This window comes from Anticarsia gemmatalis, chromosome 11, assembly GCF_050436995.1.
Source record: "Anticarsia gemmatalis isolate Benzon Research Colony breed Stoneville strain chromosome 11, ilAntGemm2 primary, whole genome shotgun sequence".
NCBI classification, from domain to species: Eukaryota; Metazoa; Arthropoda; class Insecta; order Lepidoptera; family Erebidae; genus Anticarsia; species Anticarsia gemmatalis.
This window is the reverse complement of record NC_134755.1, coordinates 10,497,915-10,513,044: the sequence shown is the minus strand read 5'-3', so window position 1 is coordinate 10,513,044 and position 15,130 is coordinate 10,497,915. Positions and strand designations below refer to the sequence as shown.

Sequence of the window (15,130 nt, the reverse complement as noted above, 5' to 3'; positions counted from 1 at the left end):
ATATACTCAGTTTATTCAGTCATCCGATAGTTGTAAAAACAGTTGTTTTATTTGTGAATCGTAAATGAAACATTTCGTGTCATGTAGTAACTTGCTTTATTTGTATCAATATTAATTATAACAGACTCATGCAGTCTCTGACACGATAATGAGTATTATACAAAAATATCTTTGAGCACTTCCCAAAACGTATTTATTTATTAATCTTTTATATTATTTATAATCCTTACAACTATCTTTACAGGTTCTAACCTAATACGATGCTGTAGCTATTTACTGAATGCTAATGAAACTTCAAAATAATCTTAAATAAATAATTTTAAAATTGGTTTTAAAATTCTAGTTGTTATTGAGTCATGAATCCCATCCGGGACAAATCTTTGTCTGATGAACAAGAGTTCTGAGCCTTATTGTCAATTTATCTATACAACTTAGTATTTAGAAGTATATAAGTATGTTTATCAGTTATTTGATTACCATAGTACAAACTCTGCTTAGTTTAGAATCAAATGACCGTGTGTGAGTTGTCCAATGATATTTATTTATTTATTTTAAAGATGATTATGTTCATCTTTATGTCTAATAACTACATCGTCTATAGAAAAGATAGTTGCTTTACACCCACTAGACCTCTTACTGCATGTCCACCGCCTGTGCCGACCCTTGTTCTCTTTAGTGTAGTTATAGCGATTGTCACCTATTATTATGACAGGGTTCCCGCTTGTCGTTGTACTAAATATGATCGCTGGAAATAAAATTAATAAAAATTCAAGGTGTGTGTGGAAATGTATGGTTTCACTGCACTTATGACGCAGTAACTAAAGGCGGCACCTCGCCGCAATAACTGCATCGCTGCGTGTGGGTTCGAATCCCACCAGAAACAAATATTTGTGTGATGAGTATGAGTTACTGTTCTAAGCCTGGTAATTAATTTGTCTATATAAGAATGGCTTTTCATCATTTATTAATAACATAATCAGTCTGTTGAATTACAGTCACAAAATCGAGAACTGAGTTTGAATTTACTTTTGATTCAGGTGATATCATTGTTTCAGAAATACCTCTTCCTCGTAAGCTTTTGGATCGACAGATTTTTGGCATTGTAAAAGGATTTTTTGTCTTTATACCTTATTTTTGAGAGCCGCTATTTGTTTCTTTTGTTTTTCTAATTTGCTGGCCTGCTTCTTTACTCTCTTCTTCAAATTATAGTAATTTTGTAAATATGACTTTCGTGATTTTTTTTTTTGCTTTTCATCTATACTTATATCATTTTTGTCTCTGATTTCTCTTCAGTCTTCTCCAATTCCTTCTTCTTAAAGCTTTTTGACTTTCTGTTAGTTTGGAAACTTTCACATATTTACTTTTGATTCTTTCCAAATTCTTTTGAGTTATTTCTTTATACTTTTCAGGATTGTTTAACTTGAGTTTTTCCCTGTACCTACGTTGCTTTTGTGCGGGAGTCATCGGCTTTCCTGTATAAATAAGACACGGTCTCATTAATTAATTATACATATTTATGACAAAATTTTGTTTTTACTGAAAAATCATGTTTTTACTGTAAATTGAGACTAGTTACCTACTAAATTGACTACTACCATAAACCACCACCCCCATATACCATACTAAATTGGCTACTTAATTTATATATACTTAATTTAATAAGTCATCATCATCCTAGCGATTTTCCAGTTGCATCCAAGACTGGAGTCCGGGGTCCGCTTACTAATATAACCAGGAGGTTTACTCTCGAACTTAATGCCGATAAATCGGGAACGGAATTGTGACATTCCGTAATCTTAGACACGATACTAGCAATTTGGTGCTAGTATAGATTAGATTTACTTCCGTAATGTATAACAATGTGAGATTGTTTTACTCCGCCTACGTCTTCTAGTCTTCTTCATTGAGTTGAAGCTGCATCTTATTAAAATATTATATACTAGCTTTTACTAGCAACTTCGCCCGTCCGCCACCTTAAGTTTCCCATTATACCTAATAAACTCGCATCAAAATCTGTGGCGTAGTTTTAAAGATCTAAGCATACAAACTTACAGACAGACATAGGAACTGACGCGAGAAGCGACTTTACTTAATACTATGTAGTGAAACAGTCATATCAATCAGAAAGTCTATAATTATTTTACACTTTGACTACCCAAAATTCAATTTGTTGGTCGAACTGCGCATGGTTGCGTAATTTTAGTGATCATGATCTCCTTTATATTTAACAATAACATTGTCAACAGTGATTATAGTCGACTTGCAACCTCGCGCCGTCCGACTACAGATCCACCTCATTTGCGGACCCTTCGCCGACTTGGTACAGTTGTACCTATATCTACCTATTATTATCACGGGGTTCCCACTTCTTGTTGTTCCAAATATAGGCTCTGAAACAAATAACCGCAATTTTTTATTGATTTTAAAAGTATTTTTGTATGCAGAGATATTATGCCTCAATTTTGTGAGAATAAAAGGCATTTTTATGTTTAAAAAAATATATATTTTCACTCTAAATGTGTTTCTGGCATATTATTTTTGTTACAAGCAGTACTCCGATGATACAAATTCAAAACTAATGAGATTAAAATAGTATTTAAAATAGTAAATACTGAAAAAAAATACGATATAAAAGTGAATAAAGTAACGCAGTAACACAATACCACTTAATTATTTCATAGCAGCCACCAAAATTATTAAAAAAATAGTATTAACTCGTTCTCTGGACCTTGTATATAAGGTAAAGTGCCCTATTACGGAGGGTTTTCGCAATATTTGAAACTAAGAAACAAAAATAAGCATTTGTAAGTATGGTCATAAGTGCCAGACGTCAAAATTAGTCTCTCTATTTTGTATTGCTGTTGAGTCTATGTTTTTTTTAAGCCAATTCTTATTTTACAAAAGTATTTACATAGCCGGGTCGATTTCCCCTAATACGGAGGTATTGCGTTTTTGCACTTTTGACAATAGATTATCATAATCTATATTTTTTTCATCAAACGGGTAAAGACCGCAGCATTTGAATCCGCTTATTATTGTTTCAGGCTTGAGGCTTCTGTCAAAGCATTTTTCCACTTCTCTAGGAAAGTCTGTGCGCTTGAGCTTCGCTTCTTTATGTTTTTCTCTGAATTCCCTCACAATATCCCTCCAAGTCTCCTTAACGGGCCTGAAAACAGCGACGTCAAGAGGCTGCAAGACGTGCGTTGAACTTGGGAGCAAAGCAACTAGCACGATTCCTTTTTCCTTGCAGAAAGTGGTTAAAGGCAGAGATATATGTGATGTATGGCCATCTAAAAATAACGCAACGGGCAGTGTAATTTCTTGTTGTCTAAGCCATGGATAAAACACATTTGCAACATATTCGTAAAATGACTCCATATTCATCCAGCCCGATTCTGTGTTACCAAGTCCCCACCCAGAAGGAACCGTTGACTTGATATTGTTTGGTAGCCTCTCGTACGGGAAGAGTACCATTGGCGGAGCTACATTACCATCTGCTGACACATTGACTAATACGGTCAAGCATTCTTTTTCGTCGTTTGCAACACGATTGTATACTCGTTTACTATCCTTTTTTACTAAAACTTGCTTGTCTTTTGGACAAAGAAAAAACCCAGTTTCATCACAGTTGAATATACGTTTTGGGTCTTGAAGAACTGGTAGCAAATCGTTGTCTTTAAAATATGATCCTACTCGACTAAACCACGAACGCAATGCAACATCCGTAACTTGGTTTCTATTTGTTGGAAGATTTTGTAACACACATTTTGACACTGTTGGATGTCGCAGCATAAAACGTGAAAACCATTTTTTCCCCGGAACTCCATCTTTAAACGGATTAGGGCGCTGTAGGTTTTCAACTAACTTGGAGACAGTGTGTAATAATTGATGTTTTGTCACTGGAAAGCCACATTTATCAAGGTAATGGACCCAATCAACGATTTGTCTCTCTTCGTTTAGGTTAAGTACTGGTTGTTTACCACAATGTTCATTCTCGTATAGCTCATCTCTCTTACTCCGTAACGTGGTCTCTGGTACATTATATTGTTTCGAAGCTTGGTAAATACTCAAACCTTGTCGAATTGATGAAAGTGCTTCAGCCACTTGCGCATTGGTATAACACTTGCGTTTCTTTCTGTCCATATTGCCTATAAAAAAGTAGATTAAATAAAATTAAATTTAAATAAAATTATTTACATTTATAAGTTTTTATCGCTTTTGCTTTTATCAAAACTACTTGCATATCGTGTAACAATCCCAAAAAAAACTTTTTAGTTATTTACGGAACCCTAAAACTTGAAATATGTTCTAGAAATAAGTACGTAATAGGAGCCGATTTTGACTACCTCCGTAATAGGGCTTTACCTTACCTCATATGATTTCTTTCTGCGAACTTTACGATTCTTAAATAATATCAACAATCAGTTATTTTACTGCCTCTGTGGCGCAGTGGTTTAGGTCGCCACGCCGATACCACTGCAACGGGAGGTCGTGGGTTCGATTCCCACACGGGACAATTATTTGTGCGATCCACAAATAATTGTTTCGGGTCTGGTTGTGCTTTGTGTCCGTTGTTTGTATGTTTGTAAAAGTCCCCGCGACACAAGAGCAATTCTTAGTTAGAAAAGAAAGAAAGTTATACCCCAAGGTAAGGCAGCAGAATTGGAAATCTTGGAATCAAAGTACGATTCGTATCGCAACTACATAAACACAATCTGTCAAATGTAAGAATGCTGGCCAATGTTGAAAAATTACATTATAATAGAAATGAAAAAAAAAATAACTCCATGCTTTTTATTGCTAAATATCAAACCATGCAAAATGTTACCACAATTCTTTATTAACAATGTTAGTCCAGACCCATGTAAAAGGACGCGGGCCTATTGCCATTTAACGGGCACGTTTTCACATTCCGAGCTGCTATTGAGAAACATATTCTAATAGTACTTTTGCTCTCCTATCAGGATGAAGAAGGAATTAGACCTTGATTTCAACACTAACAGGTTGCACTACACGTTTGACACTTCCCCTACTTACGTTAAAGGAAAATGTTTATCACCGTCTTAATTTTACACATATTCTTCAAAATGTTCACTTCTATTGTGATTCCTTTCCTCATAAAGCTCGAAAAGATTTCTCCTACTCTTATATATACCTATAGTATAATACCTACAAATTCTCTGTAATCTATACTTAAATATCAATTCGTTTTCTTCTTATCGTATGGTTAGTGGTCAACCTAGTGTCAAAGTTGTTCAAGCCGCCCGAAGGCCTTTGACGTAGCTTAACGACTGTTACCTTAATTGAAAACAGCCGGGACCGACTTTTTTATTGCAACTAAATTACAAATGCTAATGATTGCCGAGTGGTATAAGTTGACACCTCCCACGCCAGTGGTCGCAGGTTCGAACCCGAGGCAACACACCAATGACATTTAAAAGTTATTTGTGTGTTAGAAATAATTATCACATGCTCCAACGGTGAAGGAAAACATCGTGAGGAAACCTTGCATGCCTAAAAATTTGTTTAAAAACATTTATTGAGGGCATGCAAAGTCCCCAACCCGCACTTGGCCAGCGTGGTGGACTCAAGGCCTTACCCCTCCCTCATTACGGGAGGAGACCCTTGCCCAGCAGTGGGACATTAATAGGTTAAATTTATTAATGATTATGTTCGTTTCTATGTTGGACGATAACATTGTCTATAGTTATGATGGTGGAGCGGCATCCCTTTGGCGTGTAAGTGCAGGTCCATCTCACTCTCGGCCCCTTGTTCATCCTCGCTCGGTTGTAGCGGTACGGACCGATCATTATCACCGGGTTACCAGACTTCGTCATGTCGAAGAGAGGCCCTGAAAACGTATTAAGTAGTTATTTTTTGTAAAATATGTAAATAAAAATGAATCTTCGAAAGTTATGTACGTACATAAACTTGAACAATTACAGCAAATTGTTTTTTTATATATATTCGTAATTGTCCGGCCAAAGTTTGTACGTACGGACGAAGTACGGCCGAGCCGCTAGTTTATAATACGTAGAATATGTGCCCTTTCCCAAATTAACATGTTCTAATGTGAAACTTACGTACTTAGGTTAGGTTAGGTTTCCTGGGCTTTTTCCGCACTTAGCCTCTTAAATGGGCCTTTGTGCGTGTATCTACCCTCTCTCATTGTTGCGTTGATTCACCCTCACTCCAGCCATCCTAGTTCCTCCCAGAACTTCAGTAGCTTTTTCAAGTTGCTGCAGGCTTCCTGGAGTGTTGTTGTCAATATTTTTGTTCGCGCTCGTTGGTCCGCCACGCTGTTGCATTCCACAAACTTACGTACTTAAATGGTTGTTTTTTACATGTTTATTTAAGTGTCCAATGAAATTATAGTGGCAATAAAGCGACTATTATACTTTTGTAAGTCAAAAAGTCTGCTGTTTATAATCCACGGTTCAAACTCGGTAACGTTGTGTGATGAAAGTAAAATAAAACAATAATATAGATTTGGAGGCGGACATATTATTTTTAACTTAATATGGAATATTTCATTTTCTAAAATATAATAGTAATAAGTTATTAATATACAATGAAATAAAAAACGAAATTGAGATTCAGGTACATAGTAAATAGGAGAGTAAGATATTGTGATTTTCTTATTTAATGAAACTACTTAATAGTACATATCTATATAACATTATGACGATAATATAATAACATTAAACCCTAAATAAACACTAAAACTAAGCCTAGACCAGTTCTGATAGCCCATTGAAATATAACAGATTTTAGACCTTAATTTTGCGCTTTCAGGTAACGCAATTATATTCTAATGTGTAGGAAGGAGTTAATAGAAGCTTATGTTCGAGTTTTGTGGTGTCGCATGTCGCTACACTTGTCCCTCAGCCGCAATCTTGGGAAAAGGATCCTCCATAAAATGCAACCCAAAATGTATCTTTTCAATGGACTACGATTAGCTACCAGAAAGCGTTAAAATGACTTTTATGTAGTTGTTTACAATTAGTGGTTATGTTCGTTCCTACGCTGTACAATAACATTGTCTATAGTAATGAGAGTTGCTCGACATCCTATTTGCTTCTGAGTGCAGATCCATCGCGTCTTCGGACCTGTCTTATGGTTGACGGCACGGTTGAAGCGGTACCCGTCCAGAATAATGACAGGGTTGCCAGACCGTGTCGTACTGAATGAAGGCGTTCCATGATATGAACCCCCTGGAAAAACAACACATGAGGTAACATGACCGAACTAACAACAAACAATTGGTTAGTTAACTGGGTTAACGAAAACTATTAATCTTGTACTCGTAAAATGTTTATCTAAAAAGATCAGGCTGTGTAATCCCGACATTTTTTTGAAAATAATGTTGAAATTGTAATTATTACAGACTGAAACATTTTATTTGCGACTTTATAACAACGAAAATATATAACTGTGACGTCACAACACCGTATTTCTATACTAACAGATGATTTTGACATTTAATAAACAGTAAGTGAAGTACCCAATAAGTCAAATAACCTTAGGAATAGCAACTAGTGTCTTGGGTTGTTCCAAAATAAATCTATTAAGGAAATGAGAATTTGAGATAATCTGACATAATATGTTTCTTAAAGTAGCTATGTCTATTTATTAACAAATTGTAACAAACATGAAAAAATCAGTAGGTACTTTATCTCTTGTCAATTCAATATACTCTCCTTACTATGAAGCAATGCAATTACTAGACAATTTAAAGATACAATATGAGACTAGTAAATCATTCATGGTTATGCCTGAGATTTAGATCCAGCACTAAATTGTCGCGCGTTTTGACGAACGCTCTACACCTGGTCCTGGTCTTAGTAGTACACTGCCACCTGATGGTACGTTTGCAGCGACCAGACTTGGTAAATTTAAACTCTCCTACAATCACCGATGTAGTCCCCTTCGCGTTTTTGAACATTATGACTGAAATAAAACGAAAGCACAGTGCACAACTATAGGAATGGAGTGCGTAATGAGAGATTGCTCCGCACTACCATAATTATATAAAATAAATAAATAAATATTATAGGACAACTCACGGTCATTTGATTCCAAACTAAGTAGAGCTTGTACTATGGTAACCAAATAACTGATAAACGTACTTATATACATCTAAATACATACTTATATAGATACATTATATACACATAATTATATACGTAGGAAAGAATTCACTTCATTACTACAGTCTAAATAAGCATTTTTTTAAATATTCTACATAAAAAGAAAAACCGAACCCGTTACTAATATTAGTGACTGTGCGGCTCTAGATTTTGGTGTACCACAGGGCTCAGTGCTTGGCCCTACGCTCTTCTTGCTCTACATAAATTCACTGTGTAAACTTGCCCTTCCTAATTGTAGTATAATCACATACGCAGATGATACTGCCTTGCTCATCCGTGGCAGAAACTGGCGTGATGTGTACAACTGTGCTGAACTGTCTCTCAGTTGTGTAATGAAATGGCTAAATAAGAATCTTTTAACATTAAATATTGACAAAACTACTTACCTAACATTCTCTAATTCGAAATTAACCCAGCCCCCAATGAATACTTACCACATCAAAGCACACGTCTGCGTTTTAAATACTATAACCCCATGTAACTGTATGACTTTAAATAGAACTAACCAAGTAAAATACCTAGGTGTCTATATAGATCACCTACTAAACTGGAAATGTCACTTAACCAACCTTAAATCCCGAGTTCGCAAAATTATTTACATTTTTAAAAAGCTCCGTCACTCTGCTGACATTGAAACATTGAAGACAGTCTATTTCTCATTAGCCCAATCGATTATAACTTATTGTATTGTTGTTTGGGGTGGAGCAGCTAAGACTCACCTCTTGCCTTTGGAACGTGCACAGAGGGCTGTTCTAAAAGTAATGACCTTCAAGCACTTTAGGTACTCTACCTCACAGTTATATGATGATTGTAAATTGCTGTCAGTTAGGCGACTGTTCGTGCTGGAAACAGTCATCAAAAAACATGCCACACTGGTCTACAACCCAAACTTTACTAACGCACGTCGCTCTTATAAGATATGTCAGAACAAAAAATTTAAAACTTCACTAGCAGCTAGACATTATGGTGTGCTTAGTATCCATTTGTATAATACCGTTAATAGATACTGTAACATTTATACACTCCTCAGATCGGAGTGCAAGAAAAAAGTATCTGATTGGCTCATGCACAAAAATTACGAGGAAACTGAAGATCTACTAAAATAAGTATTCTGTAATAACGGTAACAATTACAAACATACCACATGTTGACACACTCATACACAAACATTTATACACAAGCACGAACACAAACACACACACACAAACACACACTTGCATATATATTATGCACACACCACACACCCACACACAGTCACACTCTTAGCATTGCATGATTAGTTTTATAGAGGTACATAATATATGAATGAATTATAATGTATTGGCTACAGCAAAATATAATATTGTTTAACATCATTACTGTAACTAATTTACTTGCTGTGACCTGATACCCATAACACAAGTTAGATCTTACCATGGGTATCAGTGTTCCAATTGCTTTGTGTTTAAAGTTTGCCCAATTGTTTTTGATTTGTTAAAAGTTGTACGTTTTTGTGAAATAAATATATTATATATTATATATTATATATGTTATGTCAAATAAAAAGTCATAGCCAGAAGTCATAAATGCAAAAAAAAACAAAAACAACTTTATCCGCTCCCCACAACCAAAGCCATTAGGAAAATATAGACTGAGTGAAGAAATAAAACAAGAGGAATCAAAATAAACAATTTTATTTCAAATGTGGTTATGTTCTAAGTTAAGTTTAAGAATTTCTTGATTATACGTCGTGATAAAAGCTTTGCACCTGGTTCGTGTCTTGGTAGTACACTGCCATCTACTCCTACCGCCTGAGGAACCAGCTCTACTGAAGTGACGGCCGCCTGCCAGCAACATTTCACCACCTCTTCTAGATCGTATGAACTGAACTGGAAAAGTAAGTGAAAAGTTTTCAGCGACTATTCATCCAATTTTTAAAATCACTTTTTCTTTCTTTTCGTTTAACGAACTAACCCCTTTTTTTTCGTCAGGGAAACCAATCAGGTCGCCGTAAAAGGTCGACCCACCGTAACCCCTGGTATCTGGGTAGGTACATTTAGCGTTTCAATAGCGTTTTTTTATATGAGTTTAAATGCTTTTTAATAGATAAACTACCGCTAAATGTACCTCAGAAACCGTAAAGTACATGGAATATATAACATATTTGTATGTGTATAAGTAACAAAATGTTTTTTACAGGAGTAAAAATGAAACGACGCAATAACTATGATTAGTATTTATTCTTAAGGAGCCCTGCCCTTTTTTAGTATTATTAATAGTAACAATTCTATAAAAATAAACCTATATCAGTCCAAGTGGTTGTGAACCAAACTGCTTCTAAGTATAATTCCTCCTAAAGTGATCATGAATGCTGAGCATCGGGTCCGAGTTCTGGTAGAACATTGCCACCTTGTCTTTTTTCCGTTCACGTAGGATCTGGAGAAACGATGTCCATCTGCCAGTAGCATCTGCGTACCTCGGTTCGTAACCATTTCTATCACTGAAAGAAAAAATAAATAGTTCATATAAATATTCTTGAGCTTTTTCAAGAGTATTTCGGGTTTAATAGTAAGTTTGAAAAATCACAAGACTTTTTTTCCCTCCAACCAATATATCACCAATCTGGGCACATAACAGTACAGAGCTTAACACGGTTATTCTAAAAATCTCCTTTATTCAATACTGCAACGATAAAAAAGAATAAGGATCTAACCAAGGGACTAGCACTACAAAATAAAACCCAGATATATCCTCGAATATTATTATACAAGAATGCTGCCATCTACAAAATGATTATGTCTCAGATTGCACCTTATGACTTGCTTTTCAAATGTTGTTATAAAAGCTGTGCATTTTGTCCGAGACCGGATAGAACATTGCCAACGCACTTTTCCCGTCGTAGCGAAAATATTCTTCTGCTGGGAGAAACGGTACCCAGCAGCTTCTAACATCACAGTACCTCGGCTTGAAACGATCTCTGTCACTGAAAATAGTCAAAGCATTTTTCTTTACTACATTAACATAAGGTATTTACAAAAAAATATATAAAAAATTGTTTTAAAGTGTAAAGTGTCATGCTATGGGCATTAGGCATGTAATTGGAATGTAAAAAAGCTACGATACAACAAGAGTGATAGCAATGTAGGAATGAAAATTGCTGATGAAATAAAACTATACGTATTGTGTACTTTAAGTTTTATTACTAACTTGTAAATTATAAAAAATATATTTATTTAAATAGGTATATAAAACAGTTTTAAATATACTATAACCGCAACTTGTAAACCTCACCAAATTTTATCATTTAAATGACTCAGTATAATTTAATAATTATCTTGGACTTCACCCTATTACTAAATTCGTTCAGTACAGTACAAAAATACTGTCATCAAATACAACAAATTCAGGGCAATAACCTTAATAAAAACTCCTAATATTACACCATCAAAATTTAACTATCACATTTTAAAATATAGGTCAAATACATGCAATAACTCTATTAAGGCCATTTTTCTAAAAAGAATACATGGCAGATTTTTGAAATCATTAAGATCATTTTTATAGTGCTTTACGAACTAGACCTTCAGAGCTTCGAGATCCACGTTCATAATAATGAATGCGGTGTTCTAGAATATCACATCCAGAAAAGCGGCGTGAACGCACGTTCAACTACGAAGTCTAATCGAAGAACTCGACCACAGAACGCAGACCGCCGAAGCAGTGTTTCAAGTAAAGTTACCATTCTTGTTTCTTAGAATGATTATGTTCAAAACTACTTTTGACAACTAGACCGTTGACAGTGGTCATGAACGCTTTACATTTCGTCCTGGAGCGGACGGAGCACTGCCATCTTGTTTTGTACCCATTGGTCTTTTCCTTCGAGAACCGGTAACCTCCGACTAGTAACATTAGTGTACCTCTGCTTGTTCTAAGCTGCGACACTGGAGAAAAAATCAAATGAATTATTATATTACTCTTGACCAATGTAGTGTAGACGTAGATTGAAACCAATTTCTGGTAGAGAAAATATTTTGCAGGTGCCACAATCAAAGCGTTTGTGGTATTCACTTGATGCAACCGAAACATGAAATAACTCGTGCAATATGCATGTTTGTAACCTTCTATATATTCTTCTATATGATAATAATACAAGTAACTTTCAGGATATAAATAAAAGTCATCATACTTACATTATTTGCAAGTATTTGTTTATTTGGAATGGTTATGTATTTTACCATTACCGATTTTATAATTCAATTGTCACATTATATTTTCATCATAAATATATTATATTAACATCAATTCGAGAGTCACTTTGGTAATAGCGAACACCGAATGAACTATCAAGGGAAAACTTGTAATTATTAAAATACAGAGCAGTACGTTATATTTGCGAAAATAATGTACAAATATATTGAAATAAATTAAATCTTAAGCTTACACTTACGTATTATATACTACAAAAATAAATTCGAAGAGAGTCCATGACTAGAGTATGACTAGGATTTCCAAAAAGTTTTTTTTTTGCCTGAAATCATTCCTTAGGCACTCACAATTTTTTATAGCGTATTCATAATTCCGCCTATGGCACAGGTTTTATTCTAATAAAAGCACCCTAAAATTTTTTGTCCTACATTATTTAGCCCGTTTTACCAACATAGTTTTTCGACAAAATATCTCTGTTTTAAGTAAATAAATAATTATTCTCTTATTCAATATTATACTAGGAAAAGTAGACTTTAAAGCTTTCAAATAAATTTACCAGCAAAATAAATATTCCTATAATATAATATATGTATACGTAAAAAAATATTATAGGAAATTGTTTTTGAGCACACGCAAGAATAATCAGTTACGACGTTTATGCGAATTATGCAAAACTTACTTAAACAATCACACACTACTGTTACTTTTCAAGTTTTCTTATCTTCACAACCTACAAAATACAACTACTACTAAAAAATATAAGATCAAAATATTTTATTGTGGAGACGACAACCCCCTTTACTGAGCCCAATATTTTCAATCATTCGAGCAGAGACTTTCGTAGCTTTGAAAGCCGCAATTAGAAAAAATATTTCTTCGTCAAATTATTGTATACATTTTCGTCAATCTTTCGATTAATTGGACCGATAATTGTTTTGTTATGCATCACTGTGAATTTTATTTTACCCTTATATTTCTTTTTTATTTTGGATTCGAAATTCGCTTTCGATAATGTGTAATCGTATACATTACTGTCCTTGCTTGCTGCCACTTTGATCGCTTTTTCATAATAATTCAATAAGAAAGTGAAGAAATAACATTCGTTATTGTTAATGATGTTGTCTTCGATAAAACAGCACACATCTTCGAAGCCCAGACAGTGATATATTAAATTCTTATGATGATTAGTTTCGGGCTTATCTTGTAAATATTGCAGCGTGCTCATGTATTCTTTTCGGCAAATGCTGTGTGTTTTAAAAACAGTCGACTCTCCTGACTGCAATATTTTCTGATAAATGTCAGTGTCAATAACTAGATTCAGGTATGGCTGTACAGCTTGCCTTAGACTGGCTTTATCGAGAACACAGAGGCGTTGTATTCGCCCTTTTAACTTGTTAGCGAATTTAGTGCAGAAAAGACAAACGTTTTCTTCCGACAGTTCCGACTGATGATCTTGCGTTTTCTGTTGAGCTTTATCCAAAGAAGCAGGAGTTCCAAATGTGTTCTTAGATCTTTCTGAAGTACAATTTCCAGATGCCTGCAGATAAGAAGTTTCTTCAGTGTTTGCTCCTTCAAGTACATGCTCAGGTGATGCAAAACCTTAAAAATAAATCATAAATATAGATACGAGAAACGGAATGTAAGTTTTTATAAGCAAACTTAATCTATACTTACTTGTACAAAAAAGGTATGTTGAGCATGCTTTAGATAACTAAAGGTAGAAAAGGATCAACAATTGAATCGCGTAATACTACCATTATATTGGAAGTAAGGCAATATTATTAGGATATTAATAAAAAGCATCATATGGATTATGAAAAAATACTATATTTCAATTATTAAATTAAATTAAAATACTGCTTTGATTTAAACTACTTCGTGATTGTGTATGTCATAACTTTTAATAATTTGGTTTTCAAAGGTTGTAATGAAAGCTTTACATTTACGCCACCGTCTATACATGCACTGCCATCTGATCTTCTCTCCGTAGCTCTTCTGCTTGTGAAAGCGAAAACCACGATATCCCAGCATCGGATTACCATTTCTAGTCTCAATTATGTTCACTAAAAGAATAGAAGAAAATTACTTTCATTTCTCTTTAAGTATGTCAATAAAGGAGGAAGAAAAGACTTGTAAAAGAAACACCTCATTTAATAGAAGAGTTTTATTGATTCAATTGAATAAAATAAACGAAAAATGCAATTAAGAGAGTGAAAGTGAGTTTTATGTTCTTGAAGATGTGTATTTGTAATAAAATCCTAATCTTAGCACTTTTTGGATTAATTTTATAAAAGTTCTACACATACTGATATTTATTAACTACGCTCGTTTTTTTTTAAATCATATAGGTAATAGAATATTCTTTTAACTTTTAGAATTTTTTATTTTTCTTTTATTCCTATAAGACCAACACTACACTTGAAGTAAATGCTATAACTTTTCCTCCCCGAGTTAAAGTTATAGTTTTAAGTTTTCAGGTGTCCCTTTACTTCTGGGTGCCTCTGTATAAAAAGATTACACCATGATCTACCTGGTATTCCATCTCTAAAAGGATGTGGACGTCTCGTTTTTTCTAAAAAATTTGCTGCTTTTCTTTGTAAATCTATTTTCTTTTTAGGCGAGCCTCGTTTTGACCAATAGATTATCCATTTTACTAAGTTTTGTTCTTCATCTGAAGTTAGTACTGCACTGGGACCGATAGAATCTTTACAATGAACATTATTTAATCGACGCCTGAGCGTTGTTCTTGGTACATTAAATATTTTAGAAGCCAAAAGACACGACATTCCCTTTCT

General features: G+C 34.4%; 1 protein-coding gene across 4 annotated transcripts in view; it reads right to left on the bottom strand.

The window, feature by feature from the left end:
• LOC142976394 (uncharacterized) overlaps positions 1-15,130 on the bottom strand; it is a 292,040-nt gene that overhangs the window by 204,833 nt on the left and 72,077 nt on the right. Inside the window, exon 5 of one of the 4 annotated variants that reach the window (XM_076119716.1) lies at positions 2,893-4,148. The exons of the other annotated variants lie outside the window; for them this stretch is intronic. Within the exon in view, the coding sequence (XP_075975831.1) occupies positions 2,908-4,148 (1,241 nt within the window). The 3' untranslated portion in view covers positions 2,893-2,907. Of the gene's footprint in view, positions 1-2,892; positions 4,149-15,130 lie in introns of those variants that run through there. 4 annotated transcript variants of the gene reach the window in all.